The 27,955-nt window shown below is 45.2% G+C and overlaps 1 protein-coding gene and 1 long non-coding RNA gene across 4 annotated transcripts; both read left to right on the top strand.

The window, feature by feature from the left end:
• The first annotated feature begins 101 nt into the window (after positions 1–101).
• On the top strand, positions 102–24,673 carry grin3bb (glutamate receptor, ionotropic, N-methyl-D-aspartate 3Bb). Of its 3 annotated transcripts, XM_069725754.1 has the most exons (9): positions 102–928; positions 11,093–11,733; positions 16,241–17,333; positions 18,083–18,228; positions 19,101–19,216; positions 21,418–21,569; positions 22,331–22,495; positions 22,658–22,725; positions 22,944–24,673. In XM_069725754.1, the coding sequence occupies exons 1-9, from the start codon at positions 404–406 to the stop codon at positions 23,716–23,718; spliced, it is 3,681 nt and encodes a 1,226-aa protein (XP_069581855.1). In that variant the 5' UTR covers positions 102–403; the 3' UTR covers positions 23,719–24,673. The 3 variants fall into 3 exon arrangements, with proteins under 3 accessions (XP_069581855.1, XP_069581857.1, XP_069581856.1); XM_069725756.1 differs by lacking the exons at positions 22,658–22,725; positions 22,944–24,673 and having other exon boundaries at positions 22,389–22,489; XM_069725755.1 differs by lacking the exons at positions 22,331–22,495; positions 22,658–22,725; positions 22,944–24,673 and adding an exon at positions 21,959–22,316.
• On the top strand, positions 4,550–5,820 carry LOC138637242 (uncharacterized). The gene is made up of 3 exons (XR_011312359.1): positions 4,550–5,171; positions 5,218–5,241; positions 5,786–5,820. It is a non-coding gene; the product is annotated as an uncharacterized lncRNA (long non-coding RNA).
• Positions 24,674–27,955: the final 3,282 nt, after the last annotated feature.

The raw sequence follows: 27,955 nt of genomic DNA, 5'->3' as shown, positions 1-27,955 counted from the left end.
CCTTCCCTTCTCCTAAAGGCACCTCCTCTACATTATCCTCTTCCCTTTGACATTTTCTCTTTCATCTCTCCTCCTCCTCTCCTCTCTTCTGCCTCCTCCTCTCTTCCAGCTCCTACTCTCCTCCTCTCCTCCTGTGCTCTCCTCTCTTCCACCTCCTCCTCTGCCCTCCTCTCCTCCTCCTCTTCTCCTCTCTTCCACCTCCTGCTCCTCTCCTCTCCTCTGCACCTCCTGTTTTTGGGGACCCCCTCCCCCCGCTGTCTTCGTTCCTCCTCCCTCTCTGTCTCCTCTCGGCAGCAGGAGGAGCAGCAGAGTCCTCTCAGCAGCAGCAACAGCTCGTCGGTATTTTGTCGGAGCAGCAGGAGTCACCGGAGGAGCGGCACAGCGATGCTGAGAGCGCGGCAGGATGACTTTCACCTCCTCCTCCTCCTGGTTCCGGACACTCCTCGCCTTCCTCCTCCTGCAGCTCCTCCTCGTGCTGCCGTGTCTCCTCCACCCGCAGCCGTGCCATGTCCTGGCGCAGATCGGACACACGGTGCGCGTCGGTGCGCTCCTGCCGGCGCAACGGGCGGCTCGCGTGCAGGTCCAGGCGGCACTAAACCGCGCGGCTGCTGCGATGACTCGGGACCGGGACCGGGATTGGGATCCGGACCGGGACCGGGACTCGGGGCGGGAGAGGGAGGGGGAGCGGGAGCGGATCAACTTCTTACCGTACAACCTGAGCCTGGAGCTGGTGTCCCGGCAGCTGTCCGCCGCCGACCCGGAGACTCTGCTCCGGTGTGTGTGTCAGGGTGTGGTGGTGCAGGGAGTGTCCGCCGTGCTCGCCTTCCCGCAGAGCCGCGAGGAGCTACTGCAGGTGGACTTCCTGTCCTCGTTCCTGGAGATCCCGTTCCTCAGCGTCATGGAGCACGGAGAGCCGCTGCGCGCGCAGGTACGAGTCTCTGTTTACCTCTTGACCCGGGGCGGCACGAGCCCTCCAGGGTCTGACACCGGTCCGCTCTGCTCGGTCAGTCCCGGGTTCTATCCGGGGTTCAGCCCGGGGTTCTATCCCACTCCGTGTACAGGTTTTTGGTTTTGTTGGATGTGGTTTGACCTTGACCTGTTTGATGTCTGTTTGTGTGTTTGTTTGTAGACTGAGGAAGAGTTGAACACTTCATCTCCATGTCATACTAATTGGAGCAGGGTGTTGTGCTGGTAAACAATACTAATAAACAAAACTAACAAACAAAACTAACAAACAATACTAATAAACAAAACTAATAAACAAAACTAACACAATACTAATAAGCAATGCTAATTACTATATTGACGGACACCGTAAAGCATCAACAATCCTCCACACAGGCGCAACTTCATTGCTGTTTTAAACGTTATCTGCTAAAAACTTGGTGATGACCAGGTTGTTTGTCACTCTTCTTTAATCAGAAACAGCAGATTGTCTATCGTTAGCTGTTTATGTCTGACTCTTGTTGTTTGCTATAAACATGTCATGGCCGAATACAACCACCAACATGTGTTCAGTCGTACCTGAGAGGTTCGTCCGCGACATCTAGTATGAATAGTGCAACAATTTAAACAACTCCTGTTGTGTCTACCGAGAGAGGAGACAAGTTGCCTGGACCAATATGTCGGCCACTTTCCAGAGGCCAATGCAGTGTCTATGTATATATGTCTATGGGCCCCGCCCCCTGTGTGCGGACAACAGGCCCCGCCCCCTGTGTGTGGACAGCAGGCCCCGCCCCGCCCCTTGTGTGTGGACAGCAGGCCCCGCCCCTTGTGTGTGGACAGGTTGTTCAGTGTGTGTGCAACGGCTTTCGTCCTGCTGCTGTTTGTTGTTGACGTGGGAGAGTCTCTAAAGGAGCTCCAACATCTGCTCCGACACTTGGAGAGAAACCAGCTGCTGTTTGATGTTTCACCAGCCGACTGCTCATCAACAACCACTTTTTATTCTGTTTTTATTTCTGTCTTCATCTGTCTCACACGTATCTGCTACAACCCCATCTTAAACAAAAGTAGTGATGCTGTGTCGATAAAAACAGATTATGATGATTTGTAAATCATGTACACTCATATTTAATATAAAACAGACCAAAGACAAAATATAAAATGTTGAAACAGATATTTGTATTGTTTTATAAATATATCTTCTCATGTTGAATCTGATGTCAGCAGCACGTCTCTATAAAGTTGTTCCAGGATCATGTTCACCACTGAGCTGCATCAACTCTTCTTTTAACAACACTCTGGAAACGTTTGGGAACTGAGGAGACCAGTTTCTGGAGTTTAGAAAGTGAAATGTGGTCCCATTCTTGCCTGATATAGTATTCCAGCTGCTCAATAGTTCAGGGTCTCCTTTGTTGTATTGTTCATGTCCAGATGCTCCAGATGTTTTCAATGATTGACAGGTCTGGACTGCAGGAGGCCAGTTTATCAGCGGACTCTTCTACTAGAGAACCATGCTGTTGGAATACGTGCAGAATGTGGTTGGACGTTGTTCTGCTGAAATAAACAAGACCTTCCCTGAAAGAGACGTTGTCTGGATGGCAGCATATGTTGCTCCAAAACCTGAATATATCATTCAGCATTAATGCTTCCTTCCAGATGTTCAAGCTACCCATGCCATGTGCACTAATGCATCCCTGTACCATCACAGATGCTGGCTTTAGAACTGAGCTGATAACAAGCTGGATGGTCCCTCTCCTCTTTAACCTGGAGGATGCAGCGTCCATGATTTCCAAACAGAATCTCAGATTGTGATCCATCAGACCTCAGGACAGTTTTCCACTTCACCTCAATCCATCTTCAATGATCTCGGTCCAGAGAAGGCGGCGGTGTTTCTGGATCATGTTTCTATCTGGTTTCTTCTTTGGAGAGTTTTAACCTGCATTTGTGGACGCAGCGATGAACTGTGTTCACAGACGATGGTTTTCACAAGTGTTCCTGAGCCCATGCAGTGATTTCCACTTCAGAATAGTGTCTGTTTTAGTGCAGTGCTGCCTGAAACAGGTGATGTCAGGTGATGACAGGTAATGACAGCTGATGATAGACTCTGACAGATGATGACAGACTCTAACAGATGATGACAGGTGTGATCGTCTGCTGATCTGATCAATATTATTGATGGTTGGAGAGGTGAAATCACTGATGTTCACCTTCTGCCAGATTGTTTGTGCATCTGTGTGTTTTCAGAGTTAAATTCAGCCTGACGGTGAAATAACTGAATGTTTTAATCCCTCTGAAGACGAGCAGCAGCGGATTAGTTTCCCATCATGCCTTGCTGTCTCATTGTCTGACCTTAGTAGGTCTGACAGGTTTTATTTCACCTGACGGAGACATCCAGATGAAAAACACTTACTCTGAGCCTAACAGGGACCAATGAGCTGCCAAGAGAAACTAATGGGGTTGTTTGGAAGAGGCGGAGTCTCAGATACATTCATCAAAATATTTTGAGAGTGACTATGACATTTTGCCTCTGATTGAACAGAAAATCTCTCAGTTCTGTCTGACTGCAGGAACACGTTCGAAGTGAATCCAGCCAGTTTGTTCCTGTATTTAATCAGTCTGCTGGTTCCTCACATAGAGAGCTCACAGGAAACCAATAACACTATTCAATTCAATTCAACTTTATTTATACAGCGCCAAATCACAACATAGGTTATTTCATGGCACTTAACACATTAAAGTCCTTATAGCAAGACTTTACAATATTATACAGAGAAACCCAACAATTTGACAATTCCCACATAAGCTAGGAGAGAAAAAAACTCCTCTTTAACAGCAGTTACTTTAAATAGTAACAGCAGTAATACCAGTGAAACCAGTAACACCAGTAACACCAATAACACCAGCAACACCAGTGAAACCAGTAACACCAGTGAAACCAGTAACACCAGTAACACCAGTGAAACCAGTAACAGCAGTAACACCAATAACACCAGTACCGTAACACCAGTGAAACCAGTAACACCAGTAACACCAATAACACCAGTACCGTAACACCAGTGAAACCAGTAACACCAATAACACCAGTAACACCGGCGAAACCAGTAACACCAGTGACACTAATAACACCAGCAACACCAGTGAAACCAGTAACAGCAATAACAGCAATAACACCAGTAACACCAGTGAAACCAGTAACACCAGTAACAGTAATTACACCAGTGACACCAATAACACCAGTAACACCAGTGAACCCAGTAACACCAGTAACACCAGTAACACCAGTAACACCAATAACACCAGTAACACCAGTAACAGCAGTTACCAATAAGCGTTACAATGAGATGAACAATGTCTTTGTTGTTGACTCCTCCTTGTGACAAGTGTTTAGTTATTGACAAAATTATCGAAACATTAATTCATATTGAACCTCCAGATTGTAGTAATGGCTGCCTGGTTGCACATGTGAGTTGACAGGTGTGTTGGATGATATGTTGACAGGTGTGTTGGCTGGTGTTTAAACAGATATGTTGACAGGTGTGTTGACAGGTGTGTTGACAGGTATGTTGGATGGTATGTTGACAGGTGTGTTGACAGGTGATGGCAGGTGAGTTGACAGGTGTGTTGACAGGTGAGTTGACAGGTGTGTTGACAGGTGTGTTGAAAGGTATGTTGGTAGGTACAGTATGTTGTGTTGACAGGTATGTTGGATGGGATGTTGTGTTGACAGGTATGTTGGATCGTATGTTTGATGGTATGTTGACAGGTGTGTTGACAGGTGAGTTGAAAGGTATGTTTACAGGTGTGTTGACCGGTGTGTTGACAGGTGAGTTGACAAGTGTGTTGAAAGTTGAGTTGAAAGGTATGTTGACAGGTGTTGGCAGGTGAGTTGACAGGTGTGTTGACAGGTGTTGGCAGGTGAGTTGACAGGTGTGTTGACAGGTGAGTTGAAAGGTATGTTGACAGGTGTTGGCAGGTGAGTTGACAGGTGTGTTGACAGGTGTGTTGACAGGTGAGTTGAAAGGTATGTTGACAGGTGTTGGCAGGTGAGTTGACAGGTGTTGGCAGGTGAGTTGACTGGTGTGTTGACAGGTGTGTTGACAGGTGTGTTGACAGGTGTGTTGACAGGTGTTGGCAGGTGTGTTGACAGGTGAGTTGAAAGGTATGTTGACAGGTGCTGGGAGTTGAGTTGACAGGTGAGTTGACTGGTGTGTTGACAGGTGTGTTGACAGGTGAGTTGGCAAGTGAGTTGAAATGTATGTTGACAGGTGTTGGCAGGTGAGTTGACAGGTGAGTTGACAGGTGAATTGACAGGTGTTGGCAGGTGAGTTGACAGGTGTGTTGACAGGTGCTGGCAGGTGAGTTGACAGGTGTGTTGACAGGTGAGTTGACAGTTGAGTTGACAGGTGTGTTGACAGGTGAGTTGAAAGGTTTGTTGACAGGTGTGTTGAAAGGTATGTTGACAGGTGTTGGCAGGTGAGTTGACAGGTGTGTTGACAGGTGTTGGCAGGTGAGTTGACAGTTGAGTTGACAGGTGTGTTGACAGGTGTTGGCAGGTGAGTTGACAAGTGTGTTGACAGGTGTGTTGACAGGTGTGTTGAAAGGTATGTTGACAGGTGTTGGCAGGTGAGTTGACAGTTGAGTTGACAGGTGTGTTGACAGGTGAGTTGAAAGGTTTGTTGACAGGTGTGTTGACAGGTGTGTTGAAAGGTATGTTGACAGGTGTTGGCAGGTGAGTTGACAGGTGTGTTGACAGGTGTTGGCAGGTGAGTTGACAGGTGTGTTGACAGGTGTGTTGACAGGTGTTGGCAGGTGAGTTGACAGGTGTGTTGACAGGTGTTGGCAGGTGAGTTGACAGGTGTGTTGACAGGTGAGTTGAAAGGTTTGTTGACAGGTGTGTTGACAGGTGTTGGCAGGTGAGTTGACAGGTGTGTTGACAGGTGTGTTGAAAGATATGTTGACAGGTGTTGGCAGGTGTGTTGACAGGTTTGTTGGATGGTATGTTGAGAGATATGTTGACTGGTGTATTGACCAGTATATTGGTTAGGTTAGGTTAGGTAGTTACTTTATTAATCCCTGAGGGGACATTTTTTTTTCACTACAGCAGCATACAGAAGCAATAAGATAATAATAGAACAATAGAAAAGCAATAAAATAGCAGTAAAATAGCAGTAAAAAATATAAAATATAAATATAAAATGCACAGTATATACAGTACAGTATATATTTATATATATTATATATCTTGTTTCGTAAGATGGCGCCGCGCTAGCGGCAGCCTGTTACAGCAGCTCCCACCCCCCGAGTGTGTTTTATATTAAGTATTTTTTAAGCCTTTCTCCTCTTCGGAGTTGTTCTTTTTTCTGTCTCTCGTGTGTTAAGTGAACGTTCAGACAATGGACCGTAATTTTTCCACTTTTCTGGCTGGGGCCATTGTTATTGTTTACTCTCGTGATCAGCTGATCGCGCTGAGTAGACCTCTACTGCTGCTGCCCGGAGCGAGGCCTGAGATCCCCGTTGAACTTCGGAGAAGACGTCGGGGTTGCAGAGCTGGAGCTAAGCTGAAGGCGAAAAGGAGGAAATATAAACCATCGGTACCGGAGATCTTAATGAGGAACGTGAGGTCGTTGGCTGACAAGACGGACGAGCTCGGTGCGCTGGTAAAGACCCAGAGAGAGTACCGGGAGTGCAGCATCATGTGTTTCACCGAGACATGGCTGCACTCACATCTCCCGGACCACAGCGCGGCCGTACCCGGCTTCAGGACTGTTCGGGGGGACGGAAACGTTGTTCGGAGCGGCAAGAAGAAAGGTGGAGGGATTGCAGTCTATGTGAACGAGAGGTGGTGCAATCCCGACCACGTGTGTGTGAAGGAACGTTTCTGTAGCCCGGACATTGAACTGCTAGCCGTGGGGATGCATCCTTATTATTTGCCGAGGGAGTTCACGTCCGCCATTGTTATCGCTGTGTACGTTCCTCCATCAGCTGACGTAGAGGCAGCAGTGGACACCATCTACTCCACTGTGGCTAAACTGCAGACTCAGCATCCCGGTGCATTTTTGACAGTTACTGGAGACTTTAACCAGTCTGGATAAAGTACTGCCAACTTTGCACCAGTATGTTAACTGCCCCACACGGAACAATAAAACTCTGGACCTACTGTATGCTAATGTCATGGATGCATACAGTACTACTGCCCTTCCCCCCCCTTTGGTAGATCAGACCACAACCTGGTCCTGCTGACTCCCAGGTATGTTCCCCTGATGCAGAGGCAGCCTGTGACCACCAGGACTGTGAGGAGATGGACACAGGAGGCTAAAGACGCCCTGCAGGACTGCTTTGAGTCCACGGACTGGGATGTGTTGTGTGGACCACATGGGGAGGACATCAACAGCAGGACGGACTGTATCACAGAATACATCAAATTCTGTGAACACACCACCGTACCATCCTGGACTGGACACTGCTTCCCCAACAACAAGCCGTGGATCACCAGTGACCTGAAAGTTCTTCTTAATAAGAAGAAACCAGCCTTCAGGTCTGGGGACAGGGAGGAGCTCAGGAGAGTGCAGCGCCACCTGAAGGAGAAGATGAGGGAGTGCAAGGACTCCTACAGGAGGAAGCTGGAGGCAAAACTCCAGCAGAACAACATGAGGGAGGTGTGGACCGGTATGAAGGAGATTACTGGCTTCAAGGGGAGCGAGAGACAACCAGGGGGAACCTGGAGAGGAACAATCAGGGGGAACCTGGAGAGGTCAAATGAACTAAACTGTTTCTTCAACAGGTTTAGTTCACCACTCTCATCTGTCTCCTCCACACCTTACACCTCCCAAACACCTCTGCTGCCTCCCCTCCTCCCCCCTATGCCTCCCCTGGTGAGCTGCATCGACACCTTGACCCCCCCCCCCCCCCACACACACACACACACACACCCACACACCCCCCTCTCTGTGATGACTGGCCAGGTTAGGAGACAGCTGGAGAGACTCCACCAGCGCAATGCTGCAGGGCCTGACGGCATCAGCCCCGTGGTCCTGAAGACCTGCGCCGTCCAGCTGGCTGAGGTCCTACAACACCTCTTCAACCTGAGCCTGAAGCAGGAGGAAGTCCCGGTGCTGTGGAAGACGTCCTGCCTGGTTCCTGTACCGAAGAAGACGACTCCATCCGGCCTCAACGACTACCGACCGGTTGCCCTCACATCTCATGTGATGAAGGTGCTGGAGAGGCTGGTCTTGGCCCACCTCAGGCTGCTGGTGAAATCTTCTCTAGACCCGCTGCAATTTGCGTACCAGCCTCGTGTGGGAGTGGACGACGCCATCATCTACCTGCTGCAACGAGCTCAGTCTCACCTGGATGGAACCGGTGACTCTGTGAGAATCACTTTCTTTGATTTCTCCAGTGCATTCAACACCATCCAACCACTGCTACAGAGTGAGAAGCTGCGGGTGGTGGGGGTGGACACGTCCACCGTCTCCTGGATCACTGACTACCTGACAGGCAGACCACAGTTTGTCCGTCTGGGCAGTGTGCTGTCTGATACGGTGGTCAGTGGTATTGGAGCGCCTCAGGGAACTGTTCTGTCCCCCTTCCTGTTCACTTTATACACAACTGACTTCCAGTACAACTCAGAGTCCTGCCATCTGCAGAAGTTCTCTGATGACAGGTGTGTTGACAGGTGTGTTGGATGGTATGTTGAGAGGTATGTTGACAGGTGTGTTGACAGGTGTGTTGAAAGGTATGTTGACAGGTGTGTTGACTGGTGTGTTGACAGGTGTGTTGACAGGTGTGTTGGATGGCATGTTGACAGGTGTGTTGACAGGTGTGTTGACAGGTGTGTTGAAAGGTATGTTGACAGGTGTGTTGAAAGGTATGTTGACAGGTGTTGGCAGGTGAGTTGACAGTTGAGTTGACAGGTGAGTTGAAAGGTTTGTTGACAGGTGTGTTGACTGGTGTGTTGAAAGGTATGTTGACAGGTGTTGGCAGGTGAGTTGACAGTTGAGTTGACAGGTGAGTTGAAAGGTTTGTTGACAGGTGTGTTGACTGGTGTGTTGACAGGTGTGTTGACAGGTGTATTGACCGGTATGTTGACAGTGGTGTTGACAGGTGTGTTGAAAGGCATGTTGACAGGTATGTTGTGTTGACAGGTATGTTGGATGGTATGTTGACAGGTGTGTTGACAGTTATGTTGACAGGTGTGTTGAGAGGTGTGTTGACAGGTATGTTGACAGGTGTGTTGACAGGTATGTTGACAGGTGTGTTGACAAGTATGTTGACAGGTGTGTTGGCTGGTATGTATGTGCACTCTGGAAAATAACATAACTGTGTTCACATATGACGAGCAGGCGCGCTGTCGGACTCAGTCCAAAATCTCGTTAAGATTCCTTTGTTAGGAGACTTAACGAGATGATAAATAGCTGCTGACACTTCGGCCTCGACAGGCTGATAAACAGACTGCTGATAGCATATCAGACTGAACCTAGACCAGCTGGCAAACTGATTATTAAACACACACACACAGACACACACACACACACTCACACTGGACCACACTGGTAGTGACGATGTGTTCAGGTGCTGTGGGACAAACAGGAACTACCAATTTCCAATTTGTAATAAATTCAGTTCACGTTCATTCAGAGAGGATTACTGCACTCAGACACACACTCACACACACACTCAAACACTCACACACTCACACTCACACTCATACACACTCATACACACACACACACTCACACTTACACTCATACACACTCACACACTCACTCACACTCACACACTCATACACACACTCACACACTCTCACACACACACTCACATACACACACAGCCGTGAGCTGCCTTTAGGCTCTCAGACGTCAGTGAGCAACATTTCCAACAGATAACAGAAACAGAAATATTTATATTCAGTCTAAAACTGAAGCAGGTTTCCAATGAGACTCGCTTATTTATTCCCAGAGGATCACACACACACACACACACATTGAATAGCAAACTCAACCCAAATCCTGTCTTTTCTGCTCTCACCTGATTTCAAGGTCATCTGTTTCGTGGAAGAAGACGTGAAGGTTGTTGATGTTTTCCAACATGTTGTTTTGAATTTGTTCTTTTCTGATTAGTTTAGTTTTGTTTTGTTTTACTGTGTTTATTAAGTGCAGCTCATTATTTCTGTGTTGTAAACACTTCAACAGCTGGACGATCCCACCCAAAGAACAACAGACATTTACAGAAACTGTACTGTGGTGGGTGGAGGTTAGCTCCTCCCCTGGTGGGTGGAGGTTAGCTCCTCTTCTGGTGGGTGGATGTTAGCTCCTCCCTGGTGGGTGGAGGTTAGCTCATCCCTCTGCCTCTGGTGTTTGGGGGTGGAGGAGGAGAACGAGGAGGAAGAGGAGGAGAAAGAGGAGGAAGAGGAGAAAGAGGAAGAGGAGGAGGAGGAGATGGAGATGGAGATGGACATGAAGGCAGACTGTTGTAGTTTTCGGCAGGGGGGGGTCCCATCAGGGCTTTCTGTTACTTCATCCCTGTGAGGATGAGGAGCTGAATGCTGCAGGTTAAATGCGGAAGATGAAATGAGGAATATTAAAGGATGATTCTGCAGCTTTTTGTTGAGTTCACAGAGTTTCTGAGAGTTTGTGCAGATTGAAGCAGAAAATGTTTCCTGAGGAGAAAATAAAAGTGTTTGTTGCTGAACCGACTGTTTCTGCTCCTGCTGGGCCGTCCTGTCTCAGGGCATGCTGGGAAATGTAGGAAGTCCCTAACTGCAGCACAAGTGGAATTTAAAACAGGACTCTTCAGAGCAGCGCCATCCTCCTGCTCCTCCTTCTCCTCCTCCAGATCCTCCTCCTCCTCTTCCTCCTCCTTATCCTTCTCCTCCTGTCTGTTCTGATGTTCTCTGATGTTGTCTGATGTTCTCTGATGTTCTCTGATGTTCTCTGATGTTCTGATGTTCTCTGATGTTCTCTGATGTTCTCTGATGTTCTGATGTTCTGATGTTCTCTGATGTTCTCGAATGTTCTCTGATGTTCTCCTCTGAAATAGACAGAGGAAGTAAAATGGGTTCTTTTGGTTCTGTGTTGGTTTTGGGAATGTAACGTTCTCCAGAAACAGATTTAATTTCCAGACACAAACTCCTGGCTCTCCTGGTTCTGTGTAGAACCGGTTTCATCTGCAGATGGTGACGGGGGTTCCAGAGTCGGGTCTATCCAACCTGTTGCTGACGGTTCTGCAGCGGTCCGGTTGGACAGAGGGCACTGCGGTTCTGTGTCGGGGCTGGGAGGAGTCTCGGGGTCTCCTGCGGCTTCTGGACCATCGTGACGGTGCATTGTGGAGCGGCGGGGGCGAGGTCACTTGGCACCTGCGGGCCCTCCTGAACCTGACGCAGTCAGCGCACGACGACACGCAGATCCACAACTTCCTGTCCCGCCACTTCAGACAGAGCCAGCCCCCGCCGGCGTCGGTGCTGCTGTTTGGGGCTGACCCTCAGTGCGCGGCAGCGGTGCTACGAAGCGCCCAGGACCTCGGCCTGACGTTACCCATGGTGCACTGGGTGCTGGGGCAGCCGCTTAGTCCCGAAGCGCTGCACGCCATTGGGCTGCCGCTCGGCCTGCTGGCCTACGGAGAGGTGGACAGGAAGCCCCTCGACTTCTACGTCAGAGACGCCCTGCAGCTCATCACCAGGGCAGTTGCTGCAGCAACCGTGGTGAGACCTGACCTGGCTCTGATCCAGAATATGGTGAATTGCTACGACAAACCTTACAAACAGGAGGTGCCGTCATCAGGACAGTACCTTTCCAGGTAACTCCCACCCTTCAGTGTCCCGCCCTGTGCTGAATCAGCATTTTATTTAAACTATTTAAATATCTTATCTAAAACATAAAAGCTGGAGAATATAAACATTGTACACCATAAACACAAGAACATAAACACTGTAGAACATAAACACAAGAACATAACACTGTAGAACATAAACACAAGAACATAAACGCTGTAGAGCATGAACGCTGTAGAACATAAACACTGTAGAACATAAACACAAGAAAATAAACTCTGTAAAACATAAACGCTGTAGAACACAAACACAAGAACATAAACACTATCGAACATAAACACTGTCAAACACAAATAAAAGAACATAAACACTAGGACATAAACGCTGTGGAAAATAAACACTGTAGAGCAGAAACACTGTCGAACATAAACACTGTAGAACATAAACATTGTAGAACGTAAACGCTGTCGAACATAAACGCTGTCGAACATAAACGCTGTCGAACATAAACGCTGTAGAACATAAACAATGTAGAACATAAACAATGGAGAACATAAACACTGTCGAACACAAACACTGTGGAACATAAACGCTGTGGAACATAAACACTGTAGAATATAAACACAAGAACATAAACACTATCGAACATAAACACTGTCAAACACAAACACAAGAACATAAACACTGTAGAACATAAAGAATTTTGAACATAAACACTGTAGAACACAAACAGAAGAACATAAACGCTGTAGAACATAAACACTGTGGAACACAAATAAAAGAACATAAACACTAGGACATAAACGCTGTGGAACATAAACACTGTAGAACACAAACACACAGAACTTAAACACTGTAGAACATAAACACTGTAGCACACAAACACAAGAACATAAACGCTGCCAAACATAAACGCTGTGGAAAATAAACACTGTAGAGCAGAAACACTGTCGAACATAAACACTGTAGAACATAAACACTGTAGAACATAAACGCTGTCAAACATAAACGCTGTCGAACACAAACGCTGTCGAACATAAACACTGCAGAACACAAACACAAGAACATAAACGCTGTAGAACATAAACACTGTGGAACACAAACACAAGAACATAAACACTGTAGAACATAAACTGTAGAACAGAAACACTGTAGAACATCAACACTGTAGAACATAAACACTGTAGAACATAAACACTGTTGAACATAAACGCTGTAGAACATAAACGCTGTAGAACATAAACACAAGAACATAAATGCTGTCGAACATGAACACTTTAGAAAATAAACACTGTAGAACAGAAACAACATAGAACATAAACACTGTGGAACATAAACACTGTAGAACATAAACACAAGAACATAAACGCTGTCGAACATAAACAGTGTAGAACATAAACAATGTAGAACATAAACAATGTAGAACATAAACACTGTCGAACACAAACGCAGTAGAACATAAACACTGTGGAACATAAACACTGTAGAAAATAAACACAAGAACATAAACGCTGTCGAACATAAATGCTGTAGAAAATAAACACCGTCGAACAGAAACACTGTCGAACATAAACACTGTAGAACAGAAACACTGTAGAACAGAAACACAAGAACAGAAACACTGTCGAACATAAACACTGTTGAACATAAACACTGTAGAACATAAACACAAGAACTTAAACACTGTAGAACATAAACGCTGTGGAACATAAATGCTGTAGAACACAAATACAAGAACTTAAACACTGTAGAACATAAACACTGTGGAACACAAACACAAGAACATAAACACCGTAGAACAGAAACACTGTTGAACATAAACACTGTAGAAAATAAACACTGTAGAACAGAAACACTGTCGAACATAAACAATGTAGAACATAAACACTGTCGAACATAAACGCTGTGGAACATAAACGCTGTAGAACATAAACAATGTAGAACATAAACACTGTCGAACATAAACACTGTAGAACATAAACGCTGTGGAACATAAATGCTGTAGAACACAAACACAAGAACTTAAACACTGTAGAACATAAACACAGCAGCACACAAACACAAGAACATAAACACTGTCGAACATAAACACTGTGGAACAGAAACACAAGAACATAAACACCGTAGAACAGAAACACTGTTGAACATAAACACTGTAGAACATAAACACTGTTGAACATAGACGCTGTAGAACATAAACGCTGTAGAACATAAACACAAGAACTTAAACACTGTAGAACATAAACGCTGTGGAACATAAATGCTGTAGAACACAAACACAAGAACTTAAACACTGTAGAACTTAAACACTGTAGAACATAAACACTGTAGCACACAAACACAAGAATATAAACGCTGTAGAACATAAACACTGCGGAACATAAATGCTGTAGAACATAAACGCTGTAGAACATAAACACTGTAGAACATAAACACAAGAACATAAACGCTGTCGAACATAAACGCTGTAGAAAATAAACGCTGTCGAACAGAAACACTGTCGAACATAAACACTGTAGAACATAAACACTGTTGAACAGAAACACTGTAGAACAGAAACGCTGTCGAACAGAAACGTTGTAGAACATAAACACAAGAATAGAAACACTGTAAAAAATAGAATATAAACATTGTGCTGCTCATTTTCAAAATGAACCCTAGGTCTCCAGTGAGATGAATGTGTTCTCCTTCCAGCAGGTGAGTTGTCTGAGGAGAACAGAGAACCCGGGGAACCGCCCTGTGGGACTCCACATGTTGTAGAATAAATGACTGTCAGTTAAATATGAAGCAAACCTTTGAAACACTGATTGGTCCCTCCATCTGCTGAAACAAAGAGACGTCTGATGAACACAGGATGTGTTTGTTTGGATGCACAGCGATAAGACTGTAACAGGATTAGAGACATTTGTCTGCAGAGGTGGGCGTTCAGTCACAAACTGTACAGTCAAGATAAAAAAACACATAATTACATCCACAGCAGATAAACAGGAAACTCTCGAACTGCAGCTCATCTTAAATTTAGCTTTTACAAAGGAGCTCGCACGTTCTGATGAAAAGAGAAAATGTTTGAGGTTTTCTAGCATCTTTGATATCATTCATGGTGTTGTTTTTCTTCAGTAGTGCATCTGTTTGAGAAACTAAGTTTTCTGTCCTGTAACATTTCTACATTTTTTATTCATTTTTCTTCAAATGTGTTTCAGCAGCTGTTTGATGTGAATTACTATTTCCATTCATTCAGACACAGCTGAGTGTTATCAGAGGAGGAAGAAAAGCCCTCTGGGTGACTTTGCTTCCTTCATCTTTACCTCTCAGACAGGAGGAGAAACACACACAATTTTTTTTTTATCCCATATATTTATAGAAACAGTCTGTTTGTGTGTGTAAATAAATATGTTGGAGGTTTAACCTTTATTCATGAGTATATTTATCACTGAGCCTGAATCTCTCTGACCTGCAGCTGCTGCACAAACAGCAGATGAGATAAACACCGCCTGTGTTAATGTTTCCAACAAACTCGGGTGAACTGAAGTTATGTTTCTGAAGCTTTGTGAAAAAATGAAAAAAACGAGATCCTAACAGATTTAAGAGGAAATCCGAGTTCTAAACGTTCCCCCTAACTTTTACTTCTGCAGCGGTGGTGGGGGGGTTAATGAAAGCTGCCTCCGTTATGAAGCCACTAACAGGGAGGGACGGGGTCATCCCAACACACCTCCAAAAGAGAAATACAGGAACCGTTTCTGTATGAAGGTCTTTTACTGGATGACTGATAGACACATGAAATAAAAATTAAAGGAACGAAGGTTGGAAATCTTCAACAAATAAACCAAAGAACCCAGGAAACACTGTGAGCTGTAAGTTCGAGGAGGATGAAGGCTTCACTGCTCGGCTCAGTTTCCTGACAGAAGCAGATCAAACACATTCACAGAAAATGAATTCGCGTCAGACTGAGATTAAACGCTGAGAGACCAGATTATCTGATGCAGAAGAAGAAAAGAGAGAAACAGAAACCTCAGAGATGTGATGTGATTTCTGATCACGGACTCGAGTCCTGAACACCTTCAGAGTTAATCGTTAGCGTCAGACTCCTCCATCAAAGTTTGGAGGTTTGTTTCAGAGTTTCTGAATCATCGGACACGTCGGACCACTTTACGTTATCGAGGTACTTTTCTGTCTCCGAGGTTGACGGTTCATCACAACACCTCCCTGCTGTCGGACTGAGGTCCAACATTAAACAGCTGTTGACATCAGTCCACTTCTGTCTGTGAAAATCTGTTTGTGATCGATTTCCTCTGATCATTTCTGTCTGGAAACTTTCAGCCAATTGGAGAAATCATGATGTACCACTGCTGTTCAGAAGGAGCACAAAGAGCGTAAGAAATCTGAGTTCTGGGAGTTCTAGAAAACCCGGTTTAAAGGGTGTAGGATGATCGACTCGGCTCGGATACTTCTATCTCTCAAACTGGACCAGTGAACTAGAGGCCCCGCCCCCACAGGTCTGTGTGTTACCTGCTTTTTTTTTTTCTTCTCCTGCAGGTTTCTGTCTAACACGTCATTCTTTGGACTCACGGGTACAGTCCGAGTCAACCAGAACCAGTCTCGGGTCCTGACCTCGCAGCGGTTCCACATCTGGAGCCTACAACGGGACGCGCTGGGTCAGCCCACCTGGGTGACAGTGGGCACCTGGCAGGGGGAGGAGCTGAAGGTAGAGGACCAGGGGGTCTGGCATGGACCCAAAGCTCGCCACCGGATCGATGTGATGGGTGGGAGGACCAGAGTTCGCTGGAGGGCAGGGATGCCGGTGGCGGGGAGTAGAGTCCGGGTGGTGACCCTTGTGGAACACCCCTTTGTGTTCACGCGGGACGTGGATGACGAGGGCAGCTGCCCGGCCGGTCAGTTCTGCCTGGATGCCAGCACCAACAGCTCGGACTCTCTGGAGAGGTTCTTCAGGGAGGTGGCAGGCGGAAACGGCAGCTTCCTGCCCGCAGAGTACAGCAAGTGCTGCTATGGATACTGCATCGACCTGCTGGAGAAGCTGGCCGAGGATCTCGGCTTCGAGTTCGACCTTTACATCGTTGGCGATGGAAAGTACGGCGCGTGGAAGGGCGGCCGCTGGACCGGGCTGGTGGGGGATCTTCTGAACCGGCTGGCGGACATGGCCGTCACCTCCTTTAGCATCAACTCTGCCCGAAGCCAGGTGATCGACTTCACCTCGCCATTCTTCTCCACCAGCTTGGGCATCCTGGTGCGCAGTAAGGACACGGCGGCCCCCATTGGGGCCTTCATGTGGCCCCTTCACTGGTCCATGTGGGTGGGCATCTTCCTGGCGCTGCACATCACTGCGCTGTTCCTCACACTGTACGAGTGGAACAGTCCGTTCGGTATGACGCCTCACGGACGCAACAGGATGAGGGTGTTCTCGTACTCGTCGGCTCTCAATCTGTGTTACGCAATCCTGTTCGGACGCACCGTGTCCTCCAAGACGCCAAAGTGCTGGACAGGCCGCTTCCTGATGAACCTGTGGGCCATCTTCTGCCTACTGGTGCTGTCCAGTTACACTGCCAACCTAGCGGCCGTGATGGTGGGAGAGAAGACCTTCGAGGAGGTCTCGGGCATCCACGATGCCAAGGTGAGACGCGACATCAGCTGTCTGTCCACGATTTAGAGCCTCCAATGAAGCTTTTCTGTGAGATCTGAGATTGCTTGTCTGGACACAGACTAAAGACTCAGTTTACGCTAAATAAAACAAAAACTAAGATCTAAAAGGGGCTTAAAAGCTGCATGGAGCTGCAGACAAAGAAACGTCTGTGTTTAATGTGTGAAGGTGAAGATGATGTGAACTGAGACCCTTTCACTCACTCTTTGCGTCCTTTGCTGAAATAATTACAGATTAAATTTGTTCTGTGGATCACCTGCTTCGTCCTAATTACACTTTTAATTCAGCAGCTGATTGAAGCATGAAATACGACTGTGAGTGTTTGTGCAGCCGGAGCTGCTGGGAGCTCCGGGAGCTTTAATTGGACTTCCATCTGTCAGATTATCTTTTTCTTTTTAACGTGAAGCTCTGCAGCTCCTGAACGTTTGTTCTTCTCTCTGAAGTCAGTTCATGAATGACTGTTGTCATGAGCATTAGAAGCTAACATGCTAGCATTAACTGCATCAGCTAGAATGTAGAACCTGAAAATAAAACATCTGTAATTTTACCTGAAAAAATAAAAATACAGCAGCAACATTTGGACAAAAACACATGACGGATGTTTTTTTTATCCAGAGGACCAGCGTTAGCTGATGTTTACTGAGCCTGAACACTTCCTGTTTCTGTAGCTCCACCTCCTTTAATTCTTCTTTTATTTCTTCTTCTTCTTCATTGGTGTCCAGCTGCATCACCCGTCGCACGGTTTCCGCTTTGGGACTGTAAGAGAGAGCAGCGCTGAGGACTACATGAAGAAGAGTTTTCCAGAGATGCACGAGTACATGAGACGTTTCAATGAACCCACCACGCCTGAAGGGGTCGCCACCCTCAAGTAAGAGAATACAGCCCAGCTGCTGGTTCTGCTCTGGTTCCACTGGTTCTAGTAGTAGAGTGGAACCAGAGCAAGTCAAACGTTCTTTCATGTGTTTCTTAAGTGTTATAGACTCATGTAAGAACTCAGGTTTGTCTCTGTTGAGCAGTTATTTGTTGCTGTAGTAACCATGTTTCTCTGTGTTGAACAGTAGTTGCTATAGTAACCATGTTGCTCTGTGTTGAACATTATTTGCTGTAGTAATCATGTTGCTCTGTGTTCAACAGTAGTTGCTGTAGTAATCATGTTGCTCTGTGTTCAACAGTAGTTGCTGTAGTAACCATGTTGCTCTGTGTTGAACAGTAGTTTTTGTAGTAACCATGTTGCTCTGTGTTGAACATTATTTGCTGTAGTAATCATGTTGCTCTGTGTTCAACAGTAGTTGCTGTAGTAACCATGTTGCTCTGTGTTGAACAGTAGTTTTTGTAGTAACCATGTTGCTCTGTGTTGAACAGTAGTTTTTGTAGTAACCATGTTGCTCTGTGTTGAACATTATTTGCTGTAGTAATCATGTTGCTCTGTGTTCAACAGTAGTTGCTGTAGTAATCATGTTGCTCTGTGTTGAACAGTAGTTGCTGTAGTAACCATGTTGCTCTGTGTTGAACATTATTTGCTGTAGTAATCATGTTGCTCTGTGTTCAACAGTAGTTGCTGTAGTAATCATGTTGCTCTGTGTTGAACAGTAGTTGCTATAGTAACCATGTTGCTCTGTGTTGAACAGTAGTTTTTGTAGTAACCATGTTTCTCTGTGTTGAACAGTAGTTGCTGTAGTAACCATGTTGCTCTGTGTTGAACAGTAGTTTTTGTAGTAACCATGTTGCTCTGTGTTGAAGGACAGATCCCCCTCAGCTGGACGCCTTCATCATGGACAAAGCCCTGCTGGACTATGAAGTCTCCATCGACGCCGACTGTAAACTTGCGACTGTCGGGAAACCGTTCGCCATCGAAGGTAACAAAGTGTTACTTCCATCTTTCTTCCAACTCTTGATGTTTGAACGCTTTCATGTCTTTGTGACGATCAAAGTGTCGGACTCTGGTCAGTCCTGGTTCAGGTTTTGGCCCCACGGGTCTCATGCAGCCATGTTTGTATTTCTGCGTCTGTCTTTTTGTTTGTTCTTAAAAAAGTGTTTCACACTCAGATCGTGAAGAAAACCACAAAACACTTCCTGGTTGTTGACTGAAATTCTCTATCAGGCAAGAATGGAACCACATTTCACTTTCAAAACTCCAGAAACTGGTCTCCTCAGTTCCCCAACGTTTCCAGAGTGTTGTTAAAAGAAGAGGTGATGCAACTCAGTGGTGAACATGATCCTGGAACAACTTTATAGAGACGTGTTGCTGACATCAGATTCAAAATGAGCATATATTTTCATAAAACGATAAAATTTCTTAGTTTCAACATTTGATATGTTGTCTTTGGTCTATTTTCAATATTTTTATTTACATTTTACACCACTCCCAACATAATAAAACAAGGTTGTAATATCAATCTATAAAGTATCTGATGAATAGGATGATTGTTACTGTTTATTGTTTGTTGTTGACAGGCTACGATATTATTCTTCTGTTTGTTGTTGTTGACATGTTACGATATTGTTCTTCTGTTTGTTGTTGTTTGTTGTTGACAGGTTACGGTATTGTTCTTCTGTTTGTTGTTGTTTTTTGTTGACAGGTTACGGTATCGTTCTTCTTTTTGTTGTTGTTTGTTGTTGACCGGTTACGGCATCATTTTACTGTTTATTGTTTGTTGTTGTTTGTTGCTGACAGGTTAAGGTATCGTTCTACTGTTTATTGTTGTTTGTTGTTGACAGGTTACGGTATTGTTCTTCTGTTTGTTGTTGTTTTTAGTTGACAGGTTACGGTATCGTTCTTCTTTTTGTTGTTGTTTGTTGTTGACCGGTTACGGCATCATTTTACTGTTTATTGTTTGTTGTTGTTTGTTGCTGACAGGTTAAGGTATCATTCTACTGTTTATTGTTGTTTGTTGTTGACAGGTTACGGTATTGTTCTTCTGTTTGTTATTGTTTGTTGTTGTTGACCGGTTACGGCATCATTCTACTGTTTATTGTTTGTTGTTGACAGGTTACGGTATCGGTCTTCTGTTTGCTGTTGTTTGTTGTTGACAGGTTACAGTTTTGTTCTGTTTGTTGTTGTTTGTTGTTGGCAGGTAATGGTATCATTCTTCTTTTTGTTGTTGTTTGTTGTTGACCGGTTACGGCATCGTTTTACTGTTTATTGTTTGTTGTTGACAGGTTAAGGTATCATTCTACTGTTTATTGTTGATTGTTGTTGACAGATTACAGTATCTTTCTTCTGTTTGTCGTAGTTTGTTGTTGACAGGTTACGATATTGTTCTTCTGTTTGTTGTTGTTTGTTGTTGTTGACCGGTTACGGCATCATTCTACTGTTTATTGTTTGTTGTTGACAGGTTACGGTATCGGTCTTCTGTTTGCTGTTGTTTGTTGTTGACAGGTTACAGTTTTGTTCTGTTTGTTGTTGTTTGTTGTTGGCAGGTAATGGTATCATTCTTCTTTTTGTTGTTGTTTGTTGTTGACCGGTTACGGCATCGTTTTACTGTTTATTGTCTTTGTTGACAGGTTAAGGTATCATTCTACTGTTTATTGTTGATTGTTGTTGACAGATTACAGTATCTTTCTTCTGTTTGTCGTAGTTTGTTGTTGACAGGTTACGATATTGTTCTTCTGTTTGTTGTTGTTTGTTGTTGTTGACCGGTTACGGCATCATTCTACTGTTTATTGTTTGTTGTTGACAGGTTACGGTATCGGTCTTCTGTTTGTTGTTGACAGGTTACAGTTTTGCTCTGTTTGTTGTTGTTTGTTGTTGGCAGGTAATGGTATCATTCTTCTTTTTGTTGTTGTTTGTTGTTGACCGGTTACGGCATCGTTTTACTGTTTATTGTTTGTTGTTGACAGGTTAAGGTATCATTCTACTGTTTATTGTTGATTGTTGTTGACAGATTACAGTATCTTTCTTCTGTTTGTCGTTGTTTGTTGTTGACAGGTTACGATATTGTTCTTCTGTTTGTTGTTGTTTGTTGTTGACCGGTTACGATATTGTTCTTCTGTTTGTTGTTGTTTGTTATTGACCGGTTACAGCATCATTCTACTGTTTATTGTTTGTTGTTGACAGGTTATGGTATCGGCCTCCCTCAGAACTCTCCTCTGTCCTCCAACCTGTCAGAGTTCATCAGCAGATATAAGTCCGATGGTTATATGGACCTGCTGCACGACAAGTGGTACAAAGTGGTTCCTTGTGGGAACCGAGTGTTCGCCGTCACCGAGGTCAGTCCAACTGTCTGTCTGTATCTGTGTGTGTGTGTGTGTGTGTGTGTGTGTGTGTGTGTGTGTGTGTGTGTGTGTGTGTGTGTGTGTGTGTGTGTGTGTGTGTGTGTGTGTGTGTGTGTGTGTGTGTGTGTGTGTGTGTGTGTGTTCATGTATGTGAACCGTTCCACCTGTTCTGCAGGTTTTGTGTTTCACCACATGCAGTTTAAAATGGTAGATATACTTTATTTTAAAATCATGTACTTTATTTTTAGATGAACCGTTAATATTGATGTAAATCTGCTCACATTCAAACTGACAATTTATTGTTTGATCTTGTTTTCTTGGTTTTGTTCTTTGTAAACATTCTGAAACCTGAACAACAACCGTCAACATTCATGTCTGATCAGCTGCTGCCCCCTGCAGGTCATTCTGACACACTGAGTGAGACAGTGAGACAATGAGACACAGGGAGACAGTGAGACACAATGAGATACAGTGAGACAGTGAAACACAGTGAGACACAATGAGACACAGTGAGACAGTGAGACAGAGACACTGATAAACAGTGAGACACAGTGAGACAATGAGACACAATGAGACACAGTGAGACAATGAGACAGTGAGACACAGTGAGACACAATGAGACAGTGAGACAATGAGACACAGTAAGACAGTGAGACACAATAAGAGACAGTGAGACACAGTTAGAGAAACACTGCCCTCTACAGGCAGAGACAGGAACTACAGAAACCCTTTTTTTCTGTTTCCACCTCTGTTAGACTCTTCAGATGGGAATCAGTCATTTTTCAGGTCTCTTTGTGTTGTTGTGTGTCGGAGTGGGCGGAGCTTTGCTGACTCTGGCTGGTGAACATGGGTTTTATCGACTCGTCCTGCCGTACATCCGCCGCCGACAGAACCTGAAATACTGGCTGCACACCTCACAGGTGAGTCTGGATGTGTGTTGGTTGTCTGCTGATTCTCAGAGCAGATTTTCATAGATGATGAAGTCTTGAATCAAACATCCGGGTGTGAAATCTTGCTCGAGTCTATTTTTCTGTTAAGTTGTTTATGTTCAGAGACTTGAAACCTGTTTGTGTATTTGACAGAAAATCCATCGAGCTCTGAACATGACGTACGAAGACGTGAAGAAACAACGAGTTGAGAAAGAGAAAAGGTCGGTTTCTCCTTTAGACGGTGTTTTAGTTTCCTCAGACATCCTGATCGAGGACCGACATGGAGTCTGTGAAGTACAGTTGATGTAAATAAAGTGAAGTTGTGAACATGTCAGTTCGTGGTCTGACTGTAAAGTTTGGACCGCATCAGTCTCATGAACACTGTTTCTGAGGTAAAGAATGAACTCACTGGCCGTTTTGTTTCTGTGTTTGTGTTCAGTTGTAACCTGGTGAAGACTCCGCCTCCGGCTCCGCCTCCTCCAGTCCCCGGAGCTTCGGCCAAGTGGAACAATGAGACCAGTAAGGACGCCGCCACTAACGATGCTCGAGACTTCAAACGAGTCCACTTCAACCTGGAGACCCTCAATACCCGCCGCTTGCTGGCTCGCATCGCTGCCTCCGACACCAAGGGAGGCGGGACTAGGGATGAGGGGGAGGAGCCAGTAAAGCCGAGGGCAGGACCAAACAGCAGACCATGTGAGAACGGAGGACCAGCAGCATCATTGGCCAGCCTGGTGCTTTCCCTCCCCTCCTCATCTTCTTCTGCCCAACTCAATACCTCTGCTCCACCCCCTGCAGCTGTAGCCCCACCTCCTGCAACTTTAGCCCCTCCTAACACCGTAACCCCACCCCCTGCTGCTGTGGCCCCGCCTCGGCCTGGTGAGCTGCAGGAGCTGCAGGAACAAATCGAACACATGAGGGAGAAGTTAAGGACGGCTCTGGCCAGGAGGGCCGAGATTCAGACCACTCTGGCCAAACCTGTTACCACGGTGACAGACAGTCCACCTTCAGTCACCACGGTGACAACAGCGACAATGACAACGACCAGAACAACAACAACCACAGGAGCTCCACCCACCCCCTTACCCACCGTCACCCCGGTAACACCCCTTCCTCCCAACACGAAGTGCGTGATGACCATGACAGACCCGCCCCACAAAGTCCTGTCCAAAGTCCGGCCCCTCCACAGCAGACTAGCCAATCAGAGGAGGTGATGCGCTCTGCAGAAGTCACATGACCTTCTGCATATGGTGGCATTTTAATCAGAGAAAGGAATAAACAGATTTTTATTTTTTTTTATTTTAAATGGCAATCAATCAATTCAACAACATCACAGTTCATGTGGAAGCCGATCCTGAACTGATGTTCAAGTTACACAAGTGCGTATTTATATCTATCTTAAAACATGTCTGTTTGAAATCCATAATTATCTTCTTAAAACTTGATTTTCTTTTTACAATCTCTTAATTTAACATTATCATTATTTACAAGATGTTTGTAATGGATCGAGGGTGATGCCTTCAGACCAAACAGAACTTAAATTGGGCGGTGAGATGATGATGTATGAATAACAGAGGACCCGACCGTGGACCCTGAGGTACACCACTGGTCTACAACCACAGTGAACATGTTTTTAGTTTCAGTCTTTTCTGGGCAAAGTCAAACATGGAATAATGCAAGAGTTTATTAATATTCCTAAAGAATGCATAGACACATTTTCTTAAATTTGGGAAATAAACTTGTCTTAAGTTTGTATTTGATTCCAGTAGCCTCTCGATCCTGTTGCTACTAATTTAATGACTTTTCTAACACCGACATTAAATCTTCCCTTCCTACACTGGTTAAAATGGCTGCTGTGACAGAGACTGAACAGGACGTATTGTGAGGCTGATGGAGCAGCATTGCCCCTCTAAAACATGTCAGGAAGTAAACGCACCACCAAACACCAGTGGATTGTTTATAATGCAAAAAAGTAATTTGTTCTTCCTGTCTGGAAGAAACTCCATCAGGATCCCCGGAGCTCAGAGCAAAGGGAGGACTGACTAATGGTCAGTCGTCACTGAGTCAGAGAAGAGTCAGTCAGAGAAGAGTGTCAGAGAAGAGTCAGTCAGAGAAGAGTCAGTGAAGAGTCAGTGAAGAGTCAGAGAAGAGTCAGATAAGTCAGTGAAGAGTCAGAGAAGAGTCAATGAAGAGTCAGAGAAGAGTCAGAGAAGAGTCTGTGAAGAGTTAGTGAAGAGTCAGAGAAGAGTCAGAGAATAGTCAGTGAAGAGTCAGTGAAGAGTCTGTGAAGAGTCAGTGAAGAGTCAGAGAAGAGTCTGTGAAGAGTCAGTGAAGCCCCGCCCTGTGCGTTATTTGCTGCGTGGTGGGAGTCGTGTGGTGAGGCAGTGCAAGCAGTATTAAGCAAAATTAGATTTGAAATTTAGATTTGCTTAAATAATTAACCGTTGAACGTCAATTATGGAACAGTTATGAATCAGCAGCACACATTACACGGCTGGTTTGAATGTTGATGACAAATTAGTTCCAAGTAATGTGATATGAAGAGAAATGAAACGTGTCATGGATGTGGGTCCGTGTGCCTGTGATCCAGAGTCATCTATTTTCCCTTTTGATTGGACATAAAAAAAAATTTCATAGACAGAAATTAGGTGGAAACTTTATTGTGAAACATTTGGTGAGTTTCAGGTTAAAATCAACAAGTTACAGTCAGACGAGAGTTTACGCAACTAACTCAAATTCTCACCACCTCTATTTTCACGCATCGCACTCAGAGTTGATACACGAGGCCTCTGAAGACGACCTTTAATTTGGAAATATTAATTAATAAATTCTTCACCATAAAACACAGGCCAGTGAAAACCTGTGAAAACAAACCACTCCAGATTTTATGCTAAGCTAGGCTAACTTGATCCCGGAGGAAAAACTGAAAACTGTTCATTTCAGCTTCCTGCAGGTGAAATAAACCTCCCCACCTGTTTCTGTGAGGCGTTTACTGACCCATTTGTTTGTCAGACGGTTTCTGATGATTTGTTCTTGTTTATCTTATACTTTTGGAAAAAAAATTAAATGGAAAGAAGAATGTTACCAAATTAACAGTCTCATCTTTTAATTGCTTCATTTCTAAAATATGGAAGTTTCACCTGATTATATTTCAATTGTTAAAAAGACAGTTTGTTAAATGTAATTTTATTTGTTCAATAAAATGTGAAAAACAGAAAAACCTTTCCAACACATCTGATCAGATCGATCAGGTCCCGATTGATCAGGTCCTGATTGTTGATTGATCAGGTCCTCTGCAGGTCTTCAGCCAGCTGGTTGTGGTTCATCCTCCTCAGGATCTCCTCTGTGACCTCCTTGGCCCCCGCAGTGTGGTATTGCTGGACCATCAGGTCCACAGTTCTGGTTCTGTCTGCGGCCTCCAGTCGGCCGACGGAGATCGGGTTGGACTGCAAACTCAGGAGATGCTGGAAGAATTTCAGATGCTCGGAACCGAGACAGTTGAGTATCTGGAGCAGCTGCAGGGTCACATCCATCGGGTCGTAGACCGGAACTGGAGCTGCAGAGGGGAGCTGGGTCAGACCCGGTCCCCAAAGGTTGTGTCTGTGTGTCTGTGTGTTTTATTTAGATTAGATCCCACTCAAAGGACTGAATGTATTTTTACATGTATTTGTGTGTGTTTATAAACAGTATGTTTGTATGTGTCAGCGTGTTGTGTTAGCGTGTCGTGTTAGCGTGTCGTGTTAGCGTGTCACTGCATCACCTCTCAAGGGGACAACTCGGGTCCACACCTCACGTTCTGCAGAGCCCAACAGCTGACCAATAAGACAGCGGGGAGTCACATGACTCCTCAGCTGCAGCCTCACCTGGGAGACACCGGGCGGCAGCTGCACCTGGAACGATGGCAGGAAGTTGTTGTAGTCGCTGAAGTTCACGAACTTTGACCTCTGAAACAAAAACAACAAAACAGGAAAAATAAAAAGTTTGTGTGCTGAAGTAATAAATAATAGTAATAATAAAAACTGGAGCAGTTGAAGTGGCACCGAAAACACAAGCAGAGATGTTACAGTGTAAAGATGAAGATATGAAAGATGAAGATATGAAAGATGAAGATATGAAAGATGAAGAAATGAAAGATGAAGATATGAAAGATGAAGAAATAAAAGATGAAGATATGAAAGCACCTCTGGCTGGATGACACTGACAAGTTCTCCCACCAGTTTGTAGGTGTGGTTCTGGATCAGTTGACAGTCCGGTACCGCCTCCACGTATTTGGCGCCGATTCGTCGCTTCCACTCATTTATCACCTGGTTTCATTTTCAGAATCAAACGTTTTGGATCCAACCCGTCTGAAGTCCTGAAGAGCTCCTCAAGGAGTCGTCTAAATCATAAATGACGTCTATGTTTCAGGTGGCACCTGTTGACCTGGTCTCGCAGTGGGCGTGTTAATAGGAGGGGCCTATTTACCTGAGTGAGGCAGATGTTCCGGGGCAGCAGCAGGACGAAGAGCGCTGAGTCGTCGGGCTGAGAGAAGAGCAGCACCAGGCCGCTGATCGCTCAGTGGGACGCCGGTGTCACCAGACCGAAACACGAGAAGCTGCAAATGTCAACTATCACATGACTGTCGGTCACCTGATCAGGTGGGATGAAGTCCACACAATTCCAAGTGATGTGAACTACAGACAGGAAGTGCTGACCGCCACCTGCAAGACAGAAAACCGGGTTGATCCAGAAAGTACCGGCTCACCGATCCATCGAACAGCTGAAAGTTCACTGAAGTCATCGAACACGAGCTGAAGCTCCACGAATTTACAGCCACAAAGACGTTTGGACCGAATCCCAAAAGCAACAGATTGTTTTCTGTAAACTTCATAATGAGCTGCTGTTAATGAAGCTTTCTGTTTCTGTTTGTGTTCCAGCATGTTGAGGTCAGAATGAATCTTCAGAGTTGTGAACAGGCTGCAGGATGAACATACACACGGCTGGTTGTAGTGTGCAGTTTGCCCAGAAGGTGGCAGCGTGATCTCAATGGTATGATGTCACGCTGAGCTCCATGTGACCTCAGAGGAGAATTCATGAGGACTCGATGAACGACATCGTCTGTGTTCAGAGTCCGAACACGTCGTCCCGCCTCAATAAACATCTTCACTCATAAATTCACGAATATGTCGTCCAAAATATAAAAAACTCACGTCATTTAAATGTGATATAAAAGTCATACTGTAGTTGTACTATGTTGTTCTCCGTCTCCATGGGAACTTGTTTTGATCTTCTTCTGTATGAAGCTGCAGGTTTTTAATAAAACAATCCAACAAACTGAAATCAGGAAAATCGTCTTTTTTTGGACATTTCTCCTCCCGTCCATCCCTTATATACCGACCACTGCAGAGTCATCAGAGAACTTCTGCAGATGGCAGGACTCTGAGTTGTTCTGGAAGTCAGTGGTGTAGAAGG

The sequence above is a fragment of the Brachyistius frenatus genome, unplaced genomic scaffold (assembly GCF_029030835.1).
Source record: "Brachyistius frenatus isolate BFR_SWC_R1_liver_20210118 unplaced genomic scaffold, ASM2903083v1 Contig_446, whole genome shotgun sequence".
NCBI lineage: Eukaryota > Metazoa > Chordata > Actinopteri > Embiotocidae > Brachyistius > Brachyistius frenatus.
The sequence above is the reverse complement of the archived record's forward strand: the minus strand, read 5'-3'. Positions and strand labels throughout refer to the sequence as shown.

Bases quoted from the DNA above. Each gene is read 5' to 3' on its own strand.
- grin3bb (XM_069725754.1), top strand. From the start codon at position 404: ATGACTTTCACCTCCTCCTCCTCCTGGTTCCGGACACTCCTCGCCTTC. The intron at 19,217-21,417 runs GTAACAAAGTGT...TGTTGTTGACAG, and splicing joins GAAACCGTTCGCCATCGAAG to GTTATGGTATCGGCCTCCCT. The intron at 22,726-22,943 runs GTCGGTTTCTCC...GTTTGTGTTCAG, and splicing joins CGAGTTGAGAAAGAGAAAAG to TTGTAACCTGGTGAAGACTC.